The 26,014-nt window shown below is 41.4% G+C and overlaps 2 protein-coding genes and 1 pseudogene across 2 annotated transcripts in view; 2 read left to right on the top strand and 1 right to left on the bottom strand.

The window, feature by feature from the left end:
• Gp210 (nucleoporin 210) overlaps window positions 1–8,390 on the top strand; it is a 44,391-nt gene extending 36,001 nt beyond the window's left edge. Inside the window, exons 30-36 of the mRNA XM_080269982.1 lie at window positions 308–550; window positions 815–1,049; window positions 3,248–3,483; window positions 4,226–4,402; window positions 5,617–5,764; window positions 6,554–6,644; window positions 8,249–8,390. Of these exons, the coding sequence (XP_080126108.1) occupies window positions 308–550; window positions 815–1,049; window positions 3,248–3,483; window positions 4,226–4,402; window positions 5,617–5,764; window positions 6,554–6,644; window positions 8,249–8,390 (1,272 nt within the window). The remainder of the gene's footprint in view (window positions 1–307; window positions 551–814; window positions 1,050–3,247; window positions 3,484–4,225; window positions 4,403–5,616; window positions 5,765–6,553; window positions 6,645–8,248) is intronic.
• On the top strand, window positions 7,575–7,693 carry LOC145396967 (5S ribosomal RNA; annotated as a pseudogene).
• Window positions 8,391–21,426: 13,036 nt separating the features above from the next.
• LOC145395664 (aminomethyltransferase, mitochondrial) lies at window positions 21,427–25,664 on the bottom strand. The gene is made up of 5 exons (XM_080269232.1): window positions 25,077–25,664; window positions 24,449–24,586; window positions 23,602–23,799; window positions 22,692–22,811; window positions 21,427–21,614 (listed from the first exon to the last, which is right to left on the bottom strand). Exons 1-5 carry the CDS (start codon window positions 25,641–25,643, stop codon window positions 21,441–21,443), a joined length of 1,197 nt encoding a protein of 398 aa, XP_080125358.1. The 5' UTR covers window positions 25,644–25,664; the 3' UTR covers window positions 21,427–21,440.
• Window positions 25,665–26,014: the final 350 nt, after the last annotated feature.

Below are 26,014 nucleotides of genomic sequence, written 5' to 3'. Positions count from 1 at the left end.
ATGGATGGATTATTATCAGTATTATTATTATTATTATGCTGTGTGACATAGGATTGGATGATGGATGGATTATTATCATTATTATTATTATGCTGGGTGACATAGGATTGGATGATGGATGGATGGAATATGCTGGTTGGTACTATGATGATTAGTATTATAATATGATAAATACACCCTGTCTTTAGGTTACAATAAGGCAAATGATGGTAATATATTTTTTGTTGATCTGTTTTGTATTTACGTTACTAATAATAATGTATATTTGTTTGTTCTGTATTTTTTTTCCCGTTTTTAAATATTTCAGGTAACAGCCCCTCAGGGAACACACCTGTGCTTCTCCTCCCTGGTGGCAGGTCCGGGTGGGGAGGCGGGGCAGTGGGGCAGCGGGGTGGGGCAGGACAGCGATGGGGTGGGGGGTGACGTGGTGACCGTGGACCCACAGACCGGCGTTGCAGTCTGCCACAGGCCCGGCACCGCCACCGTGTTGTATCACATCAGTCCCGCCCTCACCACCACCACTCAGGTCACCGTCCTACCCATAACACAGGTATATTTATTGTTATTATTATTGTTATTATTAGGAGTAGAAGTAGTAGTAGTAATAGTAGTAGTAGATCTGCCTGGTTATATTGATACCCCAGTATTATCCTCCTTTTGTATATAGGGAGTTTACCTTATTTTTTATCTATTTTTATTTATTTATTTATGTATGTATTTTCATTGTAAGTGGGCAGTGGAGTTACCTGGTTGTATCAAGGCCACCACATGAAGGCTCCCCTCTCATTGCTTATTTTTCCTCCATCCCATTCAGATCACAATACACAGCCCATCGCACACCCTGACAAATGGGGCGGAGGGGGACTGGCAGGTGGCGTACGTTGAGCTAGGGTGTGAAGGCAGCACGGTTCTCGCCCCGCCCTGCCTGCCTGCCCACCCTCCTGCCTCACACCCGCCCTTCACCTGCCGCCTCACCCTCAGCAACCCACACCCGGACGTGGACCAAAGTGAACTCTTCCAGGTCACTCCTGTGTATGTCTCCGAGAAAGGTATGGTAGTAGGGGGGTTGTTTATCAGCTTTGTTGTCGTTATTGTCATCCATCATCGTCATTGTTGCCATTGTTAGTCATCATCATCATCATCTCATCTCATCATCATCATCATCATCATCATCATCATCATCATCTCATCTCATCATCATCATCATCATCATCTCATCTCATCTCATCATCATCATCATCATCATCTCATCTCATCATCATCATCATCTCATCTCATCTCATCTCATCTCATCTCATATCATCATCATCATCATCATCATTGCTGTGTTCCTCCCTCATTATTATTATCATCATTGTTGTGTTCCTCCCTCACTATCATCATCATCATCATCATCATCATTGTTGTGTTCCTCCCTCATTATCATTATCATCATTGTTGTGTTCCTCCCTCATTATCATTATCATTATCATCATTGTTGTGTTCCTCCCTCATTATCATTATCATCATTGTTGTGTTCCTCCCTCATTATCATTATCATTATCATCATTGTTGTGTTCCTCCCTCATTATTATTATCATCATTGTTGTGTTCCTCCCTCATTATCATTATCATTATCATCATTGTTGTGTTCCTCCCTCACTATCATCATCATCATCATCATCATCATTGTTGTGTTCCTCCCTCATTATCATTATCATCATTGTTGTGTTCCTCCCTCATTATCATTATCATTATCATTATCATCATTGTTGTGTTCCTCCCTCATTATCATTATCATCATTGTTGTGTTCCTCCCTCATTATCATTATCATTATCATCATTGTTGTGTTCCTCCCTCATTATTATTATCATCATTGTTGTGTTCCTCCCTCATTATCATTATCATTATCATCATTGTTGTGTTCCTCCCTCATTATCATTATCATTATCATCATTGTTGTGTTCCTTCCTCATTATCATCATCATCATCATCATTGTTGTGTTCCTCCCTCATTATCATCATCATCATCATTGTTGTGTTCCTCCCTCATTATCACCATCATCATCATTGTTGTGTTCCTCCCTCATTATCATCATCATCATCATTGTTGTGTTCCTCCCTCATTATCATTATCATCATCATCATTGTTGTGTTCCTCCCTCATTATCATCATCGTCATCATTGTTGTGTTCCTCCCTCCGGTAAAAGGTGAAGGCCTTTTCAGAACCACGTATGTACTCTTATATTTACATTTTTCCTTGATCCATAAATACCATAGATTCCTTACAGTCCTCTTCACAAGCTTTGTCCACTGTCCGTCTCATAGTGTATCATCATCATCATCATCATCATCCAGACCTCCTTTCCCACCTTAGGACAGGGTGAGGAGTAGCAGTGTCCAGACAGCCCAAATTTGCACAATCGTATCGTATCATTTATAAAGATTGCAATATGCTGCCCTGCGTCTATTGGTCCTTACATCCTCTGCCACTCCTAAAGCCACCCTAGACTAGATGCTAGTCACGAAGAAGTGTTAGGGAAAGGATGTAGGGCCATAGAATTCATACATTAACACTAGAATATGGTGCTAGTCATGAAGAAGTGTTAGGGAAAAGATGTAGAGCCACAGCATTGTTGTTTTCTGCCTTTGAGCAATGTGAAAAAAAATGCAAAACAAATGAGAACCATGTTAAGGGGAAATGGCTATTACTGTATTGTTCACTGCTGTTGTTCACCACTCTTGTTCACTGCTCATGTTCACTGCTGTTGTTCACCGCTTTTGTTCACTGCTCATGTTCATCGCTCATGTTCACTGCTCATGTTCATCGCTCTTGTTCACTGTTCATGTTCACCACTCCTGTTCACTGCTCTTGTTCACTGCAAATGTTCATTGTTCATGTTCACTGCTCTTGTTCTTTACTCTTGTTCACTGCTCATGTTCATCACTCTTGTTCACTGCTGTTGTTCTTTAGTCTTGTTCACTGCTTTTGTTCACTGCTCTTGTTCACTGCTCTTGTTCACTGCTCATGTTCACTGCTCTTGTTCACTGCTCATTTTCACTACTCTTGTTCACTGCTGTTGTTCTTTACTCTTGTTCTTTACTCTTGTTCACCACTCATGTTCACTGCTCATGTTCAGTGCTCTTGTTCACTGCAAATATTCACCGCTCTTGTTCACTGCAAATGTTCACCGCTCTTGTTCACTGCTCATGTTCAGTGCTCTTGTTCACTGCAAATGTTCACCGCTCTTGTTCACTGCTCTCAGGGTATGGGTGTCGCGTGAGGAGCATTGGTGGGCCCCGATCACAGCTGGCAACATGGACGCCGGAGATGGAGGTCGAGGCTGCAGTGGGCGGGGTGGGGGAGGGGGTGAGCACCAGGGCAGGGGTCACCTTCCTGCCGGCCCCTGTGCTGGAGGTCACGCAGGTCACCCTCACCGTGGACCAGCCCTCAGTGGATGTAATGGTCAGGGGCATCCCACAGGTCCTGGCCGCACTACAGGTATTGCACACCTATGCACCTGTATGTAAATGTGGTTTATTATTATCTTTATATTTATTACAGTACAATTTGTGTTTATTTATCGCAGTACAATTTGTGTTTATTTATCGCAGTACAATTTGTGTTTATTTATCGCAGTACAATTTGTGTTTATTTATCGCAGTACAATTTGTGTTTATTTATCACAGTACAATTTGTGTTTATTTATTGCAGTACAATTTGTGTTTATTTATCACAGTACAATTTGTGTTTATTTATTGCAGTACAATTTGTGTTTATTTATTGCAGTACAATTTGTGTTTATTTATTGCAGTACAATTTGTGTTTATTTATCACAGTACAATTTGTGTTTATTTATTGCAGTACAATTTGTGTTTATTTATTGCAGTACAATTTGTGTTTATTTATTGCAGTACAATTTGTGTTTGCTCCATAAAATTAACACTCATTCCTCTAGTACCATTGTTTTCAGATACCAGTACAGGCAACTTCAGAGGAATGTGATTTCCCTCAGGTGTACATAATTCTGTCCCCCCTCTCACACACCTCCTTCATTTATTTATTTTCTAAAGATCCAAGATAGAAGGCACCAAAGGCTGAAAAGCAGCAAAAATGTTCCCTCCAAATAGGAAAAATAAATAAGTGAGCCAAATTCAAGACCCTTTTTCATGCAGTCCACCATTTTTCTTATGAAGTTAATTTAATATAAGTAAAGGAGTTAATTATGTTTCTCGTGCTGCAGGTGCCGTCAGGTGGAGGAGTAGGAGGTGTTGAGGTGACGCTGGGTGCGGTGACGTACGAGGACACACGGACGGTGACTGTGGTGGGGCGGGAGGCTGCATGGACCGCCCCAGACCCCCTGCCATCACCCCTCACACTCACCATCAAGTCAGCACTCACTAGGGATAGTCTTCTGCAGGTGGGTGGTGCTGGGCTGGAGTTGCTTTCATGCTTCCTTACTCTACATCTAACTCATTATTTTTTGTCCTGTCCACTCTACTTCTCAGGTCAGTCTCTTACTCCATTCTTTCTTGCATAGACTCCCCCAGACTCCTTCACTCATCCTTCACTCATCTCTTCCCTATCCTGTCCCTTCTATGTACTCTACAAGTCAGTCTCTCCCCCTATGTTCCTTCCCTAGACATCTTTTATGACCCATGTTTTGTCCCATCCACTCTGCTTACTCCTCAGGTCAGTCTCTTACTCTCCATTCTTTCTTCCTTTGACTGCCTCAGACTCCTTCCCCTCATCCTTCACTGATCCCCTCCCTATCTTGTCCCTTCTATGCACTCTCCAAGTCAGTCTCTCGCCCTATGTTCCTTCCCTAGACCCCTCACCCTCATCCCTCACACATACCATCATCATCACACACTAGGTACGTTTCAGTGGTTTGGACTTTCATCCATGCTTGTTACTCCACATCTGAAGTTCTGTCTATCTATTGCCAGACGCCTCAATCCCGTTTGGGGTGGCCACAAACAAATCGCCTCCAAGCCGCCCTGTCCCCCGCCATTTCACTCCCCTGCTCCCAACTCACACCCCCCTCTCTCATATACCTCTCCACCCCATCTCTCCATCTCATTCTCGGCCTCCCCCTCCCTCTTTCCTCCTCCACCTCACTCACATACACTCTCTTTGTCAGTCTTTCACCCTCCATCTGAAGTTCACTGTTGAAAATATCCCACCTTTCTTGATGCTGACTGACTGATGAAATTACAGGAAACATGATGCTGTAACTCTTTAAATATATTCAGTCTTTTGTATCACTTTCAGTGCTGTAACTCATTAAATATATTCAGCCTTTTGTATCACTTTCAATGCTGTAACTCATTAAATATATTCAGCCTTTTGTATCACTTTCAATGCTGTAACTCTTTAAATATAATCATTCTTATGTATCCCTTTCACCCACACACCACCAGCTAAAATTGATCTATTACCTCATTCCACAAGAGTAATTTTCAGTCATGCGTGTTGGTCTGTGCGAGATGAATTAGGCTATTGTGAAGAAATTTTGTCACCGTTGTTGTTGTGGTTCATATCCAGAAATAAATCACTAAGGAAAAGGTGCTAGGGAGTGTCTTTTACCCATTGAGAATGTGACCTACTTAATCCTTGCCTACCTTCCCACAGATCAACGTGACAGTGGAGGAGGGCGAGGGTTGTGTGGTGAGGGGGGATCCGGGCCTTGTGGCAGCGGTGGTGAGTCTGGTAACACACTATGACCGCATCATTCTGTACATCTCCTGCATCACCCTCACCATCGCCTGCATTGTTATAGGTATGTGGCTTGGGAGGAAGTTTGGAGGTGTGTGTGGTTTGGGAGTGTGGTGTGGCAGTGTGTGTGCTTTGGGAGTCTGTGTGTGGTTTGGGAGTCAGTGTGGTGTGGAGGAGAATTTTGTGGCCTTTGTGTGTGTGTGTGTGTGTGTGTGTGTGTGTGTGTGTGTGTGTGTGCTTTATGTGAAAGTGCATTCTATACAGTGTTAATTGTTTTAGTAACATTCATAAATTTCTCTCATCTTTGCACTCCCACTCTCCTACCTTTCCCCTTCCCATCCCTCCCCTCCCCTCTACTCTCTTCTCATCTTGTTCTCCCTCCCTCCCCCTCTTCCCTTTCACCTCCCCTCCCCGCTCTTTCTTTGCATCCCTTTCCCTCTCCTTCCTCTTCCTCCCTCCCCCTCATCCTCCCTCCCCTTCCCCCTTCCTCCCTTTTTCCATTCCTCTTATCCCTCCCCTTCTTTTCCTCTTTCATCCTGCTACTCATTTCTTCTTTTTATGCTCTCCTTTTGCTTGTCCCACCTCCCTGCATCCCCTCTCCCTTTCCCCCCCTCCCCCCCATCACTCACCACTCCCTCCCCCACTCCTGTTCCCCCATCCCCCCATCACTCCCTACTCCCCCTCTCCCTTCCCCCTTCCCCTCGTCACTCACCACTCCCTCTTCCCCTATCACTCACCACTCCCTCTTCCCCCATCACTTACCACTCCCTCCCCCCATCACTTGCCACTCCCTCGTCCCCCATCACTCACCACTCCCTCTCCCTCCATCACTCACCACTCCCTCCCCCCCCAGGCTACCACGCACTGCTAGGGCCGGGCTACAGACAGACGCGGCAGACGGGAGTATTTGCCAGTTCACCTGCGCCACCACCACCTCTCACGCCATTCTCATCGGGTAAGTTGTCAGGTTCACTGAGAGGATATCGGGTTTTCAATACGTCAGGTTTTCATATCAAGGGGGAACCAAGGCAGTCCGTCACTGATGCCTGTCCAGATTGTAACATAGCACCCAATACTATTAAGCACATTATGGAAGACAGCATTGCACACAATCACCTATGCCAAAAACACAACATACACTCCTTGAGAGCTCTGTGGGAAAGCCCGGTCTCGGCCATGGCCTTCCTTAGGGACTCGGAGCTGTTCAGCCAGACTGTATAGGGAACAACAACTACTTGTACTACTACTACCAAGGTAGTACACCCACCCATACATGTTGCCAGGCTTTGACCCATTACCCCAGGAATGAGCTCTTAGAGTGTAACCCCAGGGATAAGGGACTGAATAGGGATGTTCCAGAGATTGGGCAGTGTGGAAAGCTGCCATTGACCCCTACCATGCTAGCGATGTAAATACACATCCCCATCTAAAACGCCAGCACCATTGATGTACATCCTGCAACATTGAAGTGTCCAGTGATCTGATGTATGCATCCTCAGCAGTTTTCATTCATCATAAATGCAGGCATATCCCAGTTTAACGCTGTAATCACCCATCATTAGGCAGGGTATCGCATCTAGGGGTATCGTATTTTGAGGTATTACTGTATATATCTGTTACGTTGAGCCACACCCACAAACACAGTCAGCTGGCGGGGGGTGAAGACCGTGTGATAGTCTATGTACTGTACCTTGAAGATTTCAGCGATCAAGTGGCACCAACCCAACTCTTTTCAACCAGCTTTCTGGCTTTGGTGAGTACTTTTCTTAGTGCCAGGGATCTTATATTGGTGGGGTTGGTGGAAGATTAGTGCCCCTCCCTGTAAAACAATTAACTCGAAGCCCTTGGCCACCCCGTTTGGGATACATGGCGTTTCGTTTTGCAATACCACGTTGAGTACACCGCTTCCCATCCGATCAGCGAAGTTAAGCAACGTTGGGTCTGGTTAGTACTTGGATGGGTGACCGCCTGGGAACACCAGATGCTGTTGGCATCCCTACGTGTCAAGTGGGGTTGATGGAGGATTAGTGCCCCTCCCTGTAAAACAATTAACTCTAAGCCCTTGACCACCCCATTTGGGATACATGGCATCTGGCAATGAATGAATGAATGAAAAACCAGGGGAAAAGAAGTCCAAAATCAGCTGGTGTAGAGAGGTAGTTCCCCCCCCCCCTGCACGGTACAGGTTAAGTGATCAAGGTCAATGCATGCAGGCGTGTTGGAGCCTTTATAAATGATATGGACACTTTGGTAAGGGTAATAGGCTTCAGAAACTTCCTGATAATATTCTTATATTAATAATATGGTAATAGTTTTGTCAGTTTCGTTTTGTTTCGTTTCGTTTCGTTTTTAAAGGCTCCAACATGCTTGCATGTGTCAGTAATACCTGTAATATGATTCTCTGCTTTACACCCGCAGTTGTTGGGGTATTGCAATTCATCGTTTTTAATGTTTTGATTTTTTTCTTTCCCAGTTTGTGGAATATTACTCTACTGTTCTTAAATACAACTCTTCTCCCTCCAGTCTCAGGAGTCTCAGGGTCACCCACCTCCCCCACCACACCGTCGCCTGGCAGGTCACCCTCCCCGCGGCGGCCGGTGCTGTGGAGCGTCACCAACGAGCCGGTGTACGGAGCGGCGCAGTACAGACAGGGGGCGTACCAGGGGTCACCCACATACACCCCAACCTAGTGATGCCTGCCAAAAACCCGAACTGGGAAGGGTGGCGCTGAAGATAGGGGAGTGAGGTGATAAAGGGACGGACATTTTAGGAGTGATGTGGAAATTGGGACATGCTGAGTGATGGGAAATTGGACATATTAGGAGTGATGTGGAAATCAGGACATGTTGAGCTGGGAATGGTGTCAATGAAGGTAGGGGAGCAAGGTGATGAAGGAATGGACATTGTAGGAGTGATGTTGAAATTAGGACATGCTGATTGGTGGAAAAATGGACATATTAGGAGTGATGTTGGTGAAATTAGGACATGTTGAGTGGTGGAAAAGTGGACATATTAGGAGTGATGTTGGTGAAAGGAGGACATGAGATATTATGAATGGACATGTTAAGGGTGACACTACTGAAATTAGGACATCTAAGTGACAGACAAACAAACATACTATAAGTGCCATTGTTAAAGTTGGGATGGTTGAATGTCTGGGAAAAAAAAAAAAAAAAAAAAAAGATAGTAAGAGTGGTGTTGCTGAAATTAAGAGAAAATAAATGATAAAAAAGGATGCATAATTTAAAAACTGATTTGGTAATGGTATTGTTAAAGATTCAGACAGTGAAGTGATGGAGAAATGGACATACCTGGAGGGACACCATTAAAATTAGGACACTGGAGGGCTGGAAAAGTGGACATATTAGGAGTGAGATCATTGACACTGACATCTGAGAGTTAAATAATGAAATGTGTGTATATTTTTAAAGTAGCTGAATTGGTAATGGTGTCACTGAACATCGGAGAGTAATACGATGAAAAGATTGATGTGCTGTATAAAGTGACATCGCTTAAGTCAGAAAAGATTGATGTGCTGGTTGTCATGGTTCGTATTCTCTTCAAGGAGGCTCCCTAAAACCTCTTCCTGAGTGATTTATTTTTATCGTACAGCTGTGAGCAAACGTGGGAGAGTAATATGATGACACGATTGATGTGCTGTATAAAGAGTGACATCGCTTGAGTCAGGACATTGATGTGGTGGAGTAATGGATGTCTGAAGGTGGGGTTAATGAGATCATGGTTTGTATTCTCTTCAAGGAGGCTCCCTTAAACCTCTTCCTGTGTGATTTATTTTTATCATACAGCTGTGAGCAAAACTTAACCGACAGTCACCCTCCACCATTACGTCCTTTCTTCTGTGTATCTCATTCCTCTGTAAATGATTGAATGTCCTGCTTTTTCATGGTCTTTTTTTATTTATTTATTTTTCCTGTCATAAAAGCAGCTCATGTAACACCTTCCACTCAGAGCCTGCAGAGAAGTGTCAGTGAACTTTTGCACCTTCTGTCTATCTATCTATAGCCTGACACCCTAATCCCACAAAGGGTGGCCACAGACAAAACACCTCCAAGTTGCTCTGCCACCCATCATTTGACTGCCCTCCCCCCAACTCACTCCCCCCTCCCTCATTTACCTTTCCACTCCATCCCTCCATCTCATCCTTGGACTCCTCATTCTGTGTTATTTAATTCATTCTAATATCGTCATACTCTGCAGAAGTAACGTACAAAAGGATATTAACCAGTCCTGCCTGTAGCTAAATAAACTGGTTAGGAAGAGGTGTTAAGGGAGCCTCCTGATCCAGTAAGAGTACCAGCCCTAATCCTCACAGCTTTTTGACAGTGACGTTGAAATAAGAGGCTTGGGTACACCTCCCCCCCCACAGCACACACACACAAACACACACAAGTATTAAGAATTCGTCCAAAAGTGCCTGTTTCTCAGTGCTGTCTCGGGATTGCCTGTGCTGCGCACTGGTGAGTTAGAGTGGCGGTAGACTGGGTTGCATGGTAGTAATGCGGATGATGATAATAAAGTGGATGATGGTAGTAAAGTGGATGATGGTAATAAAGTGGATGGTAGTAGTAAAGTGGATAATGGTATTAAAGTGGATGATGGTAATAAAGTGGATGTTAGTAAAGTGGATGATGGTAGTAAAGTGGATGATGGTAATAAAGTGGATGGTGGTAGTAAAGTGGATGGTGGTAGTAAAGTGGATGGTGGTAGTAAAGTGGATGATGTTAGTAAAGTGGATGATGGTAGTAAAGTGGATGATGTTAGTAAAGTGGATGATGGTAGTAAAGTGGATGATGGTAGTAAAGTGGATGATGGTAGTAAAGTGGATAATGGTAGTAAAGTGGATGATGGTAGTAAAGTAGATAATGGTAGTAAAGTGGATGGTGGTAGTAAAGTGGATGGTGGTAGTGCTGGTAGGTAGAATAATTATCGTATTTAAATGAAAGTTTTCGTATTCAGCCCTCACACTTTGAATTTCAGGTTATTTAATATTTTTTGCACATGCACACTGGTCCCTTCAGAATAGGCTTGGCTCCCCTCGTTATTGAAGACCTGGTGACGCTACTGTTTTATTGTGTGGTCTGTCTATCTATCTATCTATTGCCAGACGCCTTAATCCCGTAAGGGGTGGCCACAAACTAATCACCTCCATGTCGCCTTGTCCCCCGCCATTTCACTGCCCTGCTCCCAGCTCACACCCCCGTCTCTCATATGCCTCTCCACTCCATCCCTCCATCTCATCCTTAGCCTCCCCCTCCCTCTCTCCCTTTCCACCTCACTCAAATACACTCTCCTCATCAGTCTCTCATTCTCCATCCATTATTGTCTGGTGTGGCAGCCAAATCTCACAACACTTCTCTCAAGACCGATTATAGTACTTAAACAAACTTCAGGATGTGGAGTGCTGTGAGGTGATGTTGAGTTGTGTGGATATAGTGGAAAGTTTTACCTCTTTATTCTGAAGGTCTCCCCGAAGCTGAATAACATGGTGTAATTAGGAGTTTATATGGAAATCTCCTGTGACTGGCTGAGTGTAAAGGCTTGTGTGATTGATGGTGATTGACGAATAGCATTGTGTAATTGAAGTTTATATACAAATCTCCTGTGACTGGTGGAATGTAAAGGCTTGTGTGACTGATGGTGATTGATGAATATTTATACTGTATGTTTTTATCTGCAGTGTGTGGATTTGTGTGAGGTACAGTATTCAAATAGTTTTTTTTTTTTTTGAAGGATCTGAATGTCCAAGGTTCACTGCCATGATGCCTGGTTTTATATGTGGTTTATTTACTCATGTGTAATAATGGTTCTCCTACCTGTCTTAGTGTCAGGCTTATCCTACTATCTATCTGTCTATCTATCTATCTATAGCCCGACACCTTAATCCTGCAAACGGTGGCTGCAGACAAAACGCCTCCAAGTCGCTCTGTCACCCACAATTTGACTGCCCTCCCCTCAGCTCACTCCCCCCTCCCTCATATACCACTCAACTCCATCCCCCCACCTCATCCTCGGTCTCCCCTTCCTCTCCCTTCCTACTGCTTAGCATTAAAGACAGAGAGATGGTAATTTTAGGCCAAGTCAAAGTGAACAGGGGGTAGTGAGTAAAATCATCTGTTGGTAGGATATAATGTAAAAGGCATGCTTGTACTGATGATGATGATGATGATGATGATGAAAGTGATGATGATGATGATGATGACTACTGAATGGACTGAGTGATTCAAATATTCAGGATTAAATGTCAGGGAGGACGTATTCAAAATTTGTCCAATTTTGAATGGATAAAAATAATTTGCACATAGAATTGTACATATGTATTTTTCTGCAGTGTGGTGTGGAGATAGAGAGATGTCAGTAGTGTATTAAAGATGAAAAGTCAGGAAGGCATTAATGTTCATCTTATTTTTTACCATGGATGTGTGAAAATAATTTGGCTATAAAAGTGTATGTAATATTTTTTTTCTGTGTTTTTTGTAGAAAGATACATGTGTTATTTATGAGAGGGGGAAAATTTATAGGGGAAGAAATAGGCAGGATTGTGATGATTTGTTGTCATTTTTGGTACTGCCAGTTGATGCTGTGAATTCTTGTACGGTATTTGAGTTTATGTTCTTGTTTAAGGTATGGGTGGTTAATATCCTTGTGCATATTCATCATCATCATCATCATCATCATTGTCATCATCACCATCATCATCCAGACCTCCTTTCTCACTCTAGGGCAGGGTGGATATGTTTATGTGAAGCTACAGAATGTATTAAATGTTTTTGGCATATCAGATTCAGCCAGGATTCCAGGGGCTTGAATGATGAATGAATGGAAGCATGGGCCATTGGATTGGACAGACTTGTGTATGTTAATTTGGTTAATGTCCGTTTGTTTGTTAATTATCCACAGTCGCTGCACATCTGTTCCCATTTATTTCTGTGTTGCCAGCCATAAGTGGGAGAAAAAAGTCAAAAGGGTAGAGTGATGATGATGATGATGATGGTAATATATTGTTTGTTAATTATGCACAGTCGCTGCACATCTTCCTTACCCATTTATTTCTGTTATTGTCAGCCATAAGTGGGGAAAAAAGTCAAAATGTCAGAGTGATGATGATGATGGTACTATATTGTCATGTGCTATCTTTGCATCTACCGTACATCCATATTAACCCACTGAGCTCAGGAGGTATGTGGGATTGACAGTTGCTATTCACCTTATATCAGAGTCACCCTTCACAGGATATCAGGCAAGAGATACCTAACTAGAAGGAAGAGAGAAAGCAAAGTAGAGAGGATTGAATGATGGGGTAAATCACTGACTGTATGTGCCAGTAAGATAAGTGTAATTCCTTGACAAGTGTGTGACAAGGAAGTAAAATTTATTAGTATTAGGCACAGCTCATTCTCTCTCTCATTTTTGTCATAAGTCAGGTAAACAATGGCAGCTCGGCACACTGCCAGAGATCAAGCAGCATGGAGAGCCGCCATTAGGTGATCAAGGCCGATGCGTGGAGCCTTTATAAGCGACATGAAATGATGCAATTAAGCCCACTTTGAAAGTTATATGACTGCCATGCATTTTTGTACCTAATTTTAAGCCATAGTGAACACAAGACACTGTTGTAAGTTGATAGTGAGTGAAGGTGGTGATTGAGTGATATGTGGTATGCCTGGGAAGTCTATCCTTTGTGTATTTATTTCAGGTGCCTGTTTTTATATTGTACTAGCGGAATTTATTAACATATCTTTGACTCACAAGGAAACTAGTGGTGTACTGATGTAATGGTGTTTAGAAATCGGATGAACCAAACACTCCTGCTGATTGTGTTGCTGTGTTTTGTTTGTTTACATTTTCACCAGGTCTTTATTGTGTCACCCAGTTTGATGTTTATTTATCTTTATTTTCATTTATTTATGTAGTTATTAAGTACTTATTTCATTTTTATTTATGTAGTTATTTAGTTATTTTATTTTATTTTTATTTATGTATTTAGTACTTTTATTTTATTGTTATTTATTTATTTATTTATTTATTACTGCTAACCCCTTCAATGTGATGTTTATTTGATCGTATTCTTGTAATCTTCAGGAGATATTTAGCATTGGAGAGACTTTTCATATTTGAGGGGTTCTTTACAGCCTTCCCTAACCCCCCATCACTTCCAAGCTCCTCTCCTTAGCTGAATCGATTTGCCTGGAAATACAGTAGCATGAAAATAAAAACACTTATAATACCTCATGGGTCTGAAGGGGCTGTCTGCCATAATTTCAGAACATATATCTTTTAGGCTGCTTTCACACGAGGCCACAGGTGACCTCAGTTAGTTGCCTCCCATGGTTTTCAATGAAGCCTTTCATACGAGGCCGGCAACCAGCTCCCAGCGGTGGCTTGCCTTCGCAACTAGTGTCCGTTACCAGCGATTGCTGCCACTCGCTGTAAAGCATTTTTTCAAATCAGAGCTTTCATACGGCTACACTAGTTGCGGGCCCCTTCACACTGGGCCACCAATGGCAGCCACTGGTGGCCTTGTGTGAAAGCGGCCTTAAAGTTCCATTACAAAGCTGATCTGGTGGTTATCTCAAATTACACGATGAATTGTTCGGAAAAATTTGGAATATTTTGAAACATGTCACAGACTTATAATGGAGAATGTCTGTGCTGTTTCTTTCTCTCTCTCTCTCTGTCTCTCTCTCTCACATTATCAGGTAGTTTCGTCATTTTATTTTAGTGTTGCTCTTACTTTTAATTAACATTCATTCTCATTTCCTTTGTGTTTTAGTGTTTTTTCACATTGTAAATATTTGTGAACCTAAATTCTCTCAGTGGTTTATGGTGCATTTCATTTTGTTTATAATTTTTTCCGTTTGTGAATATTTTTGAATCAGATTTAAATATTTTTGATTCAAATTCAGTTTGTGTTTTTAAAGTTATATTTCATTTTGTTTAGATTTTTTTTCCACTATTTCCCCCCCACTTTGTAAATATCTTTCAACCTAAATTCAATCCATGTTTTAATTGACTGTTTTTTCCCCATTTTGCAATCCCCAGAACCTAAATTAAATCCATAGTTTATTTTACAATGATTTTTTTTCCCCATTTTGCAATCCCCAGAATCTAATTTCATCCATAGTTTATTTATTTTTTTTATATATATATATTTTTTTTCCAGTCCCCAGAACATAATTTCAATCCATTTTTTATATGACTGATTTTTTTCCCCATTTTCCAATCCCCAGAACCTAATTACAATTGATGTTTTATTTTGCAGTGATTTCCTTGTATTTTCAGTCCCCAGATCTCTCCCCTTCGCTTCTGTGTTTTCGTAATGCAAGATGTGTAGCTAGTCGACAGTACTAACCAAAGTAATGTTATATGTGGTGCTCCGAGCCAGAGGGACGACTGTGCATTGTGCTTATTTTCGGTAATTATTTGTTAAACTTTGAAATGGCTAATTATACAGTGGTAAAATTATACTTATATTAATTTTATTGTTTAGCTTGAAAGTGCTAGCCAAGACAGTTAAAATGGTGGTAAACATCTATCTATCTGTCTATTGTCAGACGCCTCAATCCCGTTCGGGGTGGCCACAAACTAATCGCCTCCACGTCGCCCTGTTCCCCGCCATTTCACTGCCCTGCTCCCAACTCACACCCCTCTCTCTCATATATCTCTCCACCCCATCCCTTCATATCATCCTCGGCCTCCCCCTCCGTCTTCCCCCCTGACAGGACATGTTTAAAGTATATTACAGTTTGGTAATTAGATGTCAAAGCAAATAAGCAAAATGCACGGTTGTCCCTCTGGCTCGGAGCGCCTCATATTTCTCTGCATTTTGTAATTTACGTTGACTTGCAGGTTTAATGGCGTGTGCTTAAACTGACATAATTTTTTGCAGTTTGTAATTTATGTTGCCACTGCCTTAAGGTATACCTTAGCTGTGTGTGCTGTGTAGTTGATTGTTTTGCTGTTTAAGGGTGTAATGTGCAAGGAAGGATGGATACGCTGCCTTTGGTGTGTGATTGATTATTTTGCTGTTTAGATTAAGGGTGTAGTGTGCAAGGAAGGCTGGATAAATGGCCCTGTGTAGTTGATTATTTTGCTGTTTAAGGGTGTAATGTGCTGGAAGGCTGGATACACTGCCTGTGCTGTGTAGTAGTTCATTTTGCTGTATAAATTAAGGGTGTAGTGTACAAGGAGGGATAGATACACTGCCAGTACTGTGTGGTAGCTACTTTCCTGTGTAAATTAAGGGTGTAGTATGCAAGGAAGCTGAATAAACTGCCCATGCTGTGTTGTCATTTATTTTGCTGTTTAAATTAAGTGTGTAGTGTGCAAGGAGGCTAGATAAACTGCCTGTGCTGTATAGTAGTTCATTTTGCTGTTTAAGAGTGTAGTATGCAAGGAAGCTGGATAAACTGCCCATGCCGTGTTGTCACTTATTTTGCTGTTTAAATTAAAGTGTATTATGCAAGGAAGGCTGGATACACTGCATGTGGCCTAATTTATTTACTTATGTATTTATTCCACCTCTTATTTATGTATTTATTTTATTTATTTATTTATTCCACCTCGTATATATGTATTATTTATTTATTTATTTATTACTTACATATGTTTTTAGTTTATTTATTTATTTATTTATTTTGTTCTGAACCCTTCCTCACCTCAGCTTAAATGGGAGACAGGCCAGGATGTTTTTTTTATTATTATTATTATTTTTTTATGCTTTTGAGTTTATTCTGATGGCTGTATTGCTGTAATCTTTGGGTTTGTTAATTAAAAGAGTACCAGGGATGTAACAACCATCCAATATCTTCAGATTTGGGAAGTTTTTTTTTTTATCATCAAAATACCTACAATACAGTATCATTTAGCAGCTAAAATATCATCTTTGTTGTAACTAAGGTAATTCATCATCATCATCATCATTGTCATCGTCATCATCATCATTGTCATCGTCATCATCATCATCATCATCATATCATCATCATCATTATTGTCATCATTATCATCATCATTAATCATCATCCCCATCCTCCTCCTCCTCATTGTCACCATTATCATCATCATCATCATCCAGACCTTGTTTCTCATGTTAAGGATGAGGTGAGGAGAAAGATAACTAGATATGTAAAAGCCTTCAGTGTTCAGGCTTATCAGTATGTAAACAGTGATTTTCCTGTCATCATCTCAGTACAGTAATGCTGAGGGTTGAAGCTGGCCCAAGTCTATCTGTCAATCTATCTATAGCCCGACACCCTAATCCCGCAGGGGGTGGCCGCAGACAAAACGCCTCCAAGTTGCTCTGTCACCCACCATTTGACTCCCCTCCCCCCCAACTCACTCCCCCCTCCCTCATGTGTCCCAGTCATGTGTTAAATTTGTGTATGAATGTCTTTATTTTAGACATTTTGAGTAATATCTGTTTCTTGGTAGCATATCACTTGTTTGAAACTGTCCCATCATATTTATTTTTTATTTTTATTTTTTCTTTAATAAGTAATATCTGTTTCTTGGTGACATATCACATGTTTGAAGGTTTGACAAGTCATATATATATATATATATATATATATATATTTTAGAGAGATTTTGTGTAATGTCTGTTTCTTGTTATGATTTACCTACGTGACTGAAACTGATTTACAAACATTAGCTTCTTAAACCCAATGATGTTTTCTGTAAAGGCAGGTCCCCTTATCCAAGAGGGATGTGTTGATGGAAGACTGCTCAGAGAGTGGAAACATGTATAACGGAGTGAAAAAGCTTGTATAACGGAGTACCCTCAATAAAAAGAAAGTGTTGGCACCCTGGGGTCGGATAAGATGTGAAATGCTTTGTCTCTGGTTCAGCCAGTAGTGTTGGCATGTCTGTTTAATTCACAAAAATGGTTGAGTGGCCGTGTAGTACAATGTTACTGTGACGAATCTAGGTGTATATCTGTAAAATACAAGATAACAACACATATGAAGGATACAGAGTGACATAACTGTGTCATATCCCGTAAATCACAGTTCGTGCATCACAATGTCTCACACTGAAAGGGTGCCGGTATTTTTTTTATCGAGGGTACATAGCTCATGGGAAAAATAGGGTTGGGTTAATTAGCCTTGCTTTCATCAACAAATTTGGATTAGTATCGGCCATTCTTGCATCACTAGTTTCTCGTATAACAGACGTTGATGTTACGGGACCTGCCGGTATTTTATCATTGCCATTACCAGATGATTCATTCAGCCAAGATGAGCCCCCTTCCCCCTTTTTTTTTTTTTTTTAAGACAATGAATGGAGGAAGGAAAAACAAAGGAAATTAAAAAAAAAAAAAAAAAAAGTCAAACTGAATATTACATACTGTACAACCTTCCTTGTAAAGCTTGTACTGTATGTGTTGTTATTAAGCTGGTTAAAATCATCTGGTAATAATAAAAGAAAAATAATGACCTCATGCTAAATGTTGAAATTATACAGTGCTGGATGGTAGATGAATGATAGATCTACCTAACTACTGTACAGTCAATGTGGCAGAGTTTTCCAGTCTCGGGTTTTCAAGGTTGTAGGGTGAATGTGTGTGTGTTTTGAATGTGAGGCTTTACGAGCATAAAATATTTTCTACATATAAATGACCTTTTGTAATAAGAAACATTTTTTTAATTCCAGTTTTTATTTTTACCTTTGAGATGGATTTGTATGTACAGGAAATGCATTATAAAAGTCAGCTTGTGAATTTATATAAATTTATGCAAATCTTTGTTACATTAGACACAGATAGACAGAAAACAGTGCACCACCAAAAGACATACAGATAGTTACTTTATATATATACACAGTACAAATTTCTTGACTATAAACTTAGCACCATAGTTTGTGTGGCAGTGTATAAATTCCTAAAAACTTGTTGATGCAGTGTTTACCATTTGACTGTTAGCACTACATGAAAAACTGTTAGCTTTTATTAAACTGTTAAATGTCTTGTTGTATCACCTGTATTTTTTTATATATTCACTTTCAAATGAAGTCAAAATCAAGTTAGTTTATTCTGTTATATACACACAAGATATACAGCTTATTCTCCAGTTAGGTAACCCTGTTTGAAAACTGTTAGCTTGGGTTAGTAAGGATAGTACAAAGTTATACACACAGCCTGATATAAAATGTTACTTGTACTCATTTAACCCTTTCACTGGCACCAGGATTGTAAATAAGTAATGTGGTCTAAACTGTATATAATGCGCCTCTTTCAACTCATGCCAGACAGTTGATCAAGTGTTATGGGGATGGCTTAGTCAACAGTTTTACCAATGTCTATCCTGCATCATTTATTTATTTCCTATTCCCACTATCACACCCACACCAGCAGACTGAGGTGCACCTGCAACACGTTGGGTAGTGCCAGATATCCTGTGTGTTGCTAGAAGTTCGTACCAGTCCCAGGGTTAATTCAGTGTTGTTAGCCTGCATTGTAATGCAGGTGGGCTCATGACCTACCATCTTACTGCTACAAACATAATTTATTTTCCTACATTTTCATGACAGTATATTTTTGCTTGACACATAAATCAGTTTCATAATAATTTCAGCTTTTGTACAGTACCCAGTTATGAATGGGAGTACTGTACAATGGGTAATATAGGTTCCTGCACTGATATAACACAACACCAGCTACAAGGGAGTCTTCAGCACAGGCTTTACCCACCAACTGAAACGGATAACTTAAGGTACAGATTGACCCCTTTGTTTGGTAGTGTGTTTTATTGAATTATTTTAGCTGCCTACAGATGACTTTATTTAGCTTTGTGTAAACCTTTAGTGAATGAAAGCCTTAAAATATCTGACTTACCCAGTGTGGTCTCCAAAGCTGAATAAAATCATGTGGAGATAGGAAGAATAAAATGAAAAAACCTTATAACTAGACTGAAGGATCTGAGGGTATTGCTAGCGGTAATATTATTTTTAGTACAAAGCTGTGGGTTGTTATGGTATGTACAAATGCAGACAGTGATTATTATTCACATTTTAGTCACACAATTACAAAAAAAAAGAAAAAGAAAAACTTAATAACTGTTTTGAAGGGCCTGAGGGTACTGTTAGAGGGAATATTAATTACAATACAAAGGTGTGGGTTATGATATGTACAAATGCAGACAGTGATTACAGTTCACATTTTAGTCACACAATTACAAACCCTTGCCCAATATTCTGAGAAGTCTACTGGGTTCCAAAGACTGCAATACCGTTCACTGTCTCACTGGTTTATTGCTTTTCGACCTTTAGGCTAAGATCGAAGTGTAGTGTGTTTCGTGGGTGTAATTATGGCAATCAATATCTACATATACTGAGGTCCGACTATACTTCAAAAAATGTATGTATAAAATGACAGCATACGGATACATTGCATATTTATTGAATGTGGGACCAAGTTAATATATACCCAATCCACTGCCTTCACCACCATATACCAAACATCAACACTGCCAAAAGTATTCACAGTGCACGAGTACAGTAATACGAACTTTTAAAAACCACAGACCCAAGGCATTTTAGCATTTACACCTCAAAGTGATAGTACAGTAAAAGGTTGATGTTTTACCGTGTACTGTGTCTTTAACCCTCGCACTGCCCAGCCACAGTCCACCACCCCTGTCTTCACCACCCACATACTCACAGCCAATAACAAAACAACACATAACCTAAAAACCAGAGCCAATAACAAGAAAGACCATAACAATAACAAATAACAGGTAAATGTAAACACAATAATTCATCTACAACACTTCTCACCCTCATCCCCCCCCCCCCTTTATTTTCTCTCTCTCTGGTACTATAGTACAGATTTGTTAAGCTTAAGTAATACCTAAATTTTGGCACAAAGTAATTAAAGCCCTAATTTTAGCATGTCAACTTTTTTTTTTTTCTCTCTCTCTCTCCAACCAGATGATTTTATTGTTTGGGAAAGTGTTTTCACAGTGAAGGAGTTTGCTATATCAGTCTACCTAAAACTAATCCAAGCAACTTCCCCCCCCTCATATTTTTTTTTTTTTTTCTACATTAATATATACTTCATACCATCTACTATACCTGGTCTACTCCCACCTGTCAAAAAACTGTGACCTAACATACAAATGGATATTAACTTGCCATATCCAGAAATAAATAGCTACAGAAGGGGTGTTAAGGAGCCTCCATACCCAGTGATAATATGGACCTAAGTGAAACTGTCTGAAGGTAACACACGATAAGTTCTTGTTATGTGTTGGTGGTGTTTTTACAAATACCATATTTTGTCATACATATGGTGTTGTAAACTGATGGAACTAGTAACTTGGCTTAAAAATAATAAATAACCACCACCATCACCTCCACCACCAGTAATAACCACCTCCATCACCTCCACCACCAGTCATTGTAGTCGTCGTCGTCGTCATCCTCCTCCTCATCATCATCATCATCATCATCATCATCATCTTCATCATCTAGTCATTTTCTTAGAAGCGCCAGTTGTAATGAAATTCACCAGTGCTCATAACACACTGGCACCATTACAATTACATGAATTTTGATGCTAATTATATACAGTATCATTTGCAGAAGTAGGAAGACATCTTTAACTTACTGGGGAACCAATGGGAAGAAAAGGGCATAAAAAGGTACGCAATATATTATAAAAGACAACAGTGAAATGGTAAAGACTCTCACATTGCACCCTACTCCCCCCCATACATCCTTCCCCTCTATTTCTTGGTGTAGTAGTTGCACTTTACGAACGGCATCTTTGTGACAGTGGTGGGGATGGCTTTCTTGCGTACCTCCACCTGCAACTGTGTGCCCGCGGTGGCCAGAGGGGCTGGTACGTACGCCATTGCCACATTTACACCCAGTGATGGGGATGGACACCCACTGGTCACCTGGTTGAGACAAAAGGTGAATTATCATCATCATAACCAACATCTAAAAATAATCATCCATCACCACTATAACTTAAACATTAAGTCCTTGTTATAAGATGGCTTTTCTTTTGTACTGTATGGCTATCAAGTCCAAAGTACTGTAATTTACTCTCCATGTAAATAATCTGAGTTCACCCAGGTTACAGCGCTCCATCACCAACATCATCATCACCAACAATTTGAGTCTGCCCTCTACAGGACAAGGCCTCTCTCATCCCTTTCCACTCTGACCTACTTGCTGTTAGCCTGTTCCATCCAATTCCAATGTATTTCCAAATCTCATCAAATGACTTTCTTTACTGTGTGTGCCTTTCTCTCACTCCATCTCTGGATTGCCACATCATTATCGTGGTTGTCAACTGTTTTACCTTTTATGGAGGGTATCAAAATAGCTGTGATATTTGGAACCCATCCCTGTCTGACTTTTTCATATATTGATCTTATTTCCTTTGAGCCTAAACATCCATTTTAATATACTGATCTTATTTCCTTATAGCCTAAACTTCCTTATCTCCCCCAAAATGTTGCCACTTGTATTCTTTCCAGCGTGGGAGTGACACAGCAGCCCACTGGAAGTCACACCCACTTGCTGCCTCTTGGGCTTGTCCTTCACCACCTCCTACCCTTCCCCTCGTCATCCTGTCCCTCTTCGTCCTTTTTCCTCCCTCTCTTACTCTCTCTGTCTGTCCTAATTCCACCTTGTCATTATCACCCTTTTTCATCTTCCTCCTGTCCTTTCTCCTTCCTCCCTCCTCTTCCTCCATCTCCTATCCTTTCCCCTTCCTTCCTCCTCCAACTATCCTTTCCCCTTCCTCCCTCCTCTTCCTCCTTCTTCTATCCTTTACTCCCTTTCTCCTCTTCCTCCTCCAACTACCCTTTCCCTTTTCTCACTCCTCTTCCTCCTCCAACTACTCTTTCCCCTTCCTCCTCCAACTACCCTTTCCCCTCCCTCCCTCCTCTTCTTCCTCCTCCTACGCTTTCTCCTTCCTCCCTTCTCCTCCTCTGCTTATCTCCTTCAAGCCTAATTCCCCTCACCTCCCCCACAGTGTTGCCATCCATGTCCTTCACAGCACAGTGGGAGCGAGGGGGCGGCCCGCTGGAGGTCAGACCCACGCGCCGCCTCTTGGGCTTCTCTTTCAGCTGCCGTAGAATCACCTGTGTGGGGAGGCAGAGGCAGGTTAGCTCTTTGAGGCTGGGCACATTTTTTTTTTTTCATCTAACCATTTCATTCAGCTTAGGAGACTTACTGAACTAGTGTGGTTGAATTCAGCTTATGGGCACATGTTTCTTTCATTTTATTCTTTCCATCTAACCATTGTCATTTAACTTAGGAGAGACTTCCTGAGCTTGTGTGGTTGGATTCAGCTTATAAAACCCCTTCAATATTACATCTTTCTTAAACTGAACATAATTACCTGGTAGCAGCAAAAATAAACAAATAAAAAAAAAAAAAGCCATCAACCAGACTTATGGTGTTAATCCCAAGAATGCCGTGACGTAGTGTTTAATTCCTGCTACTTCCAGATTATTTTACTCAGCTGTGAAGAGACTTTTGGAAATGGAAGCAGGTTAGATATGGCCTTAGTTAATTATTTCAGTACTACAGCTGAAAAAGAATAACTGAATAAAATGAAAAATGTAAATCACCATACTGAAGGGGTAAGTATGAGACAACCCACAACATAGGCACATGAACCAAGTAATGACAATTATCACATGACATTTAAAGCATATGTAGTAAATACTAATATCAGATAGAGCCAGGATTCCAGGGGCTTGAATGGTGAGTGAATGGAAGTGTGGCCCAATGGACTGGGTAAATTTGGGCTGTCTGGACATTGCTACTCCTCACCCTGCCCTAAGGTGGGAAAGGAGGTCCAGATGATGGATGATGAGTAAATACTAACCCTGGAATAATAAATAAATAAATATGTAAATGCCTCACCTCAGCTCCCAGGAAGTCTGCAGTCTGTCTCCGTCTCTTGCCGATGGTCCATGCCAAGCCGGCCTCGATGGGGGTGGTGGTGTCGTCGATGTCGTTGCCATACAAACATAGCCCCGCCTCCAGCCTCAGGGAGTCACGTGCACCCAGGCCGGCCAGTTCTACACCTGCAGCAACCAGAGTCTCACACACCTCCACGATCTGAAGGCAAGAAGGGTAAGGTCATCATCATCATCATCAGTCATCTTCATTATCATTATCGACCTCTTTTCCCACTGAAGGATGGGGTGAGATGGATCCAGAGAGCAAACTAACAATAAATTAACACTACAATATGCTAGTCAGATGTAAGCCTAAGTGGAAAGAAGCTGTAGCATTGCATTTTTCTGCTACTAAGCTACATAAAAGAAGCTGAAAAAAGATGAAAACATGGGCCAAGATGAAAAAACAACAAGTCATTGTACAAAGCTACAGCATTCAGTTTTTTGACAAGGATATTTTCTCTTAGCCTTTTCAGGTGTTCATAAAATCCAGGTGTTTAATAAGATCCAGGTGTTAATAAAATCCAGGTGTTGAATAAAATCCAGGTGTTAAATAAGATCCAGGTGTTAAATAAGATCCAGGTGTTAATAAAATCCAGATGTTAATAAAATCCAGGTGTTTAATAAAATCCAGGTGTTTATAAAATCCAGGTGTTAAATCAGATTCAGGTATTAAGTAAAATCCAGGTATTAAGATCCAGGTGTTAAAATAAAATCCAGGTGTTAAAAAAATCCAGATGTTTAATAAAATCCAGGTGTTAAGTCCCTAATCACCACCCTGCCCCTCTTTTCTGCCTGCCATCCCATACCTTATTATTAGGGATGGATATTTCAACGCCGTCCTCGCCAGTGTATCCACATCGCGTCACTCTGCACGGCACACCCGCCACGCTGGCCTCACACGTGTGCATGAAGTACAGCGCACCCAGACCACCGGGCACAAGCGGCTGAAAAACAAGAATATAGTGTCAATACGTGCCAAGAACAATACACTATGCTATGTACCTGTCTAAAGTTACAATACACTATCCTTCTATCTATCTAAAGTTGTATTACACTATATATACTTCATCTATCTGTCTGTAACGCTGCAATATACTGTACTTTACTTTATCTGAATCTAATCCTGCAATACACCATAATTCTATCAATCGGTATCTAAAGCTGTAATACAATGCGCCTCTATCTGTAAAGCTGCAATACACTATGCTTCTATCTACCCATCTATTGCTGGATGCTGTAACCCCAGAAGATGTAGCCAAAAACAAATTGCCTCTGTGTCACCCTGCCCTCTGTCATGACTGCCCTTCCTCTAACTCACACCACCCTCATTCATACACCTATCTGCTACACCTCGTCCTCTGTCTCCCCTTCCCTCTCTTTCCCTCCATCTTATTTACATACTCATCATTTTTCTCATTCTCCCTACCAACTCACCTCCAATATTTTTGCCGCCGTGGGTCCCTGGACAGCAATGAGGCCGTGGTCGTCGATGATTTCCAGCTCGACGTCCCCTCCAGCGGCCTTAAAGGACGCCAGGTGGGCACGGATATGGACCAGGTCCTTCTCTCGGCACCCGGCGTTGCTCACCACATACAGACAGTTATCGAGCTTGCTACAGATGAGGTCGTCGATGATCCCACCTTTCTCATTGGTCAGGACGGAGAGGGTACCTGTATTGACCTCCAAGCCCTCTATGTCACCTACTATTAACTTTTCTATGAACTTAGTGCGATCTTTTCCGTGGATTTTTGACTGCAGCATGTGGGATACGTCGAAAAGGCCGCATCCACTCCTGACCTGCTTGTGTGACGTGGCTATCCCCACCTTGCCATACTGCACTGGCATGGAGTAACCCGCAAACTCGACCATTTTACCTTCGTGGGCAACATGGAAGTCGTGAAGGACAGTTTGGTGAAGCCTTGCCACACTTGTCTTGCTCGTCGCCTGCCTCGCCCCACACCTGTCACGCACCACCACCCTCGTCAGCGCCTGCCTCAGCATCTTGGCACCCCTTCTGACAGCTGTTTGTACTCCTCAGGTAATGGCAGTGGTGTGATATCAGTACAATTATGCAATGTTATGTCCCTCGACCTTGTTACTATGATGGGGTACGAACTCGCCGAAGTTCTTGGCTTGGGGACGGTTTGTTGTGGATGCCCTGTTTACAATATTTTAAGCTTCAAATTCCAGTCAATAGTACCAGTCATTGCTTCTAATAATACAGTAGTCATAATCAAAGGTTCTTTCACTCATCACGGAAAATTTGGAGAATATGCTTAGGAATGAGATGCGCTATATTCCTCGATCCGTAGCAAGTCTATTTTCACCAAAACAAGTTTGTTTACTTGCTCGCCGTTGGACTTAGACGACTT

This window comes from Coenobita brevimanus, chromosome 4 (assembly GCF_032717465.1).
Source record: "Coenobita brevimanus isolate Jiangsu-jjx chromosome 4, ASM3271746v2, whole genome shotgun sequence".
Lineage (NCBI taxonomy): Eukaryota > Metazoa > Arthropoda > Malacostraca > Decapoda > Coenobitidae > Coenobita > Coenobita brevimanus.
Note: the sequence above shows the minus strand (reverse complement) of the source record. Positions and strands in the feature narration are given on the sequence as shown.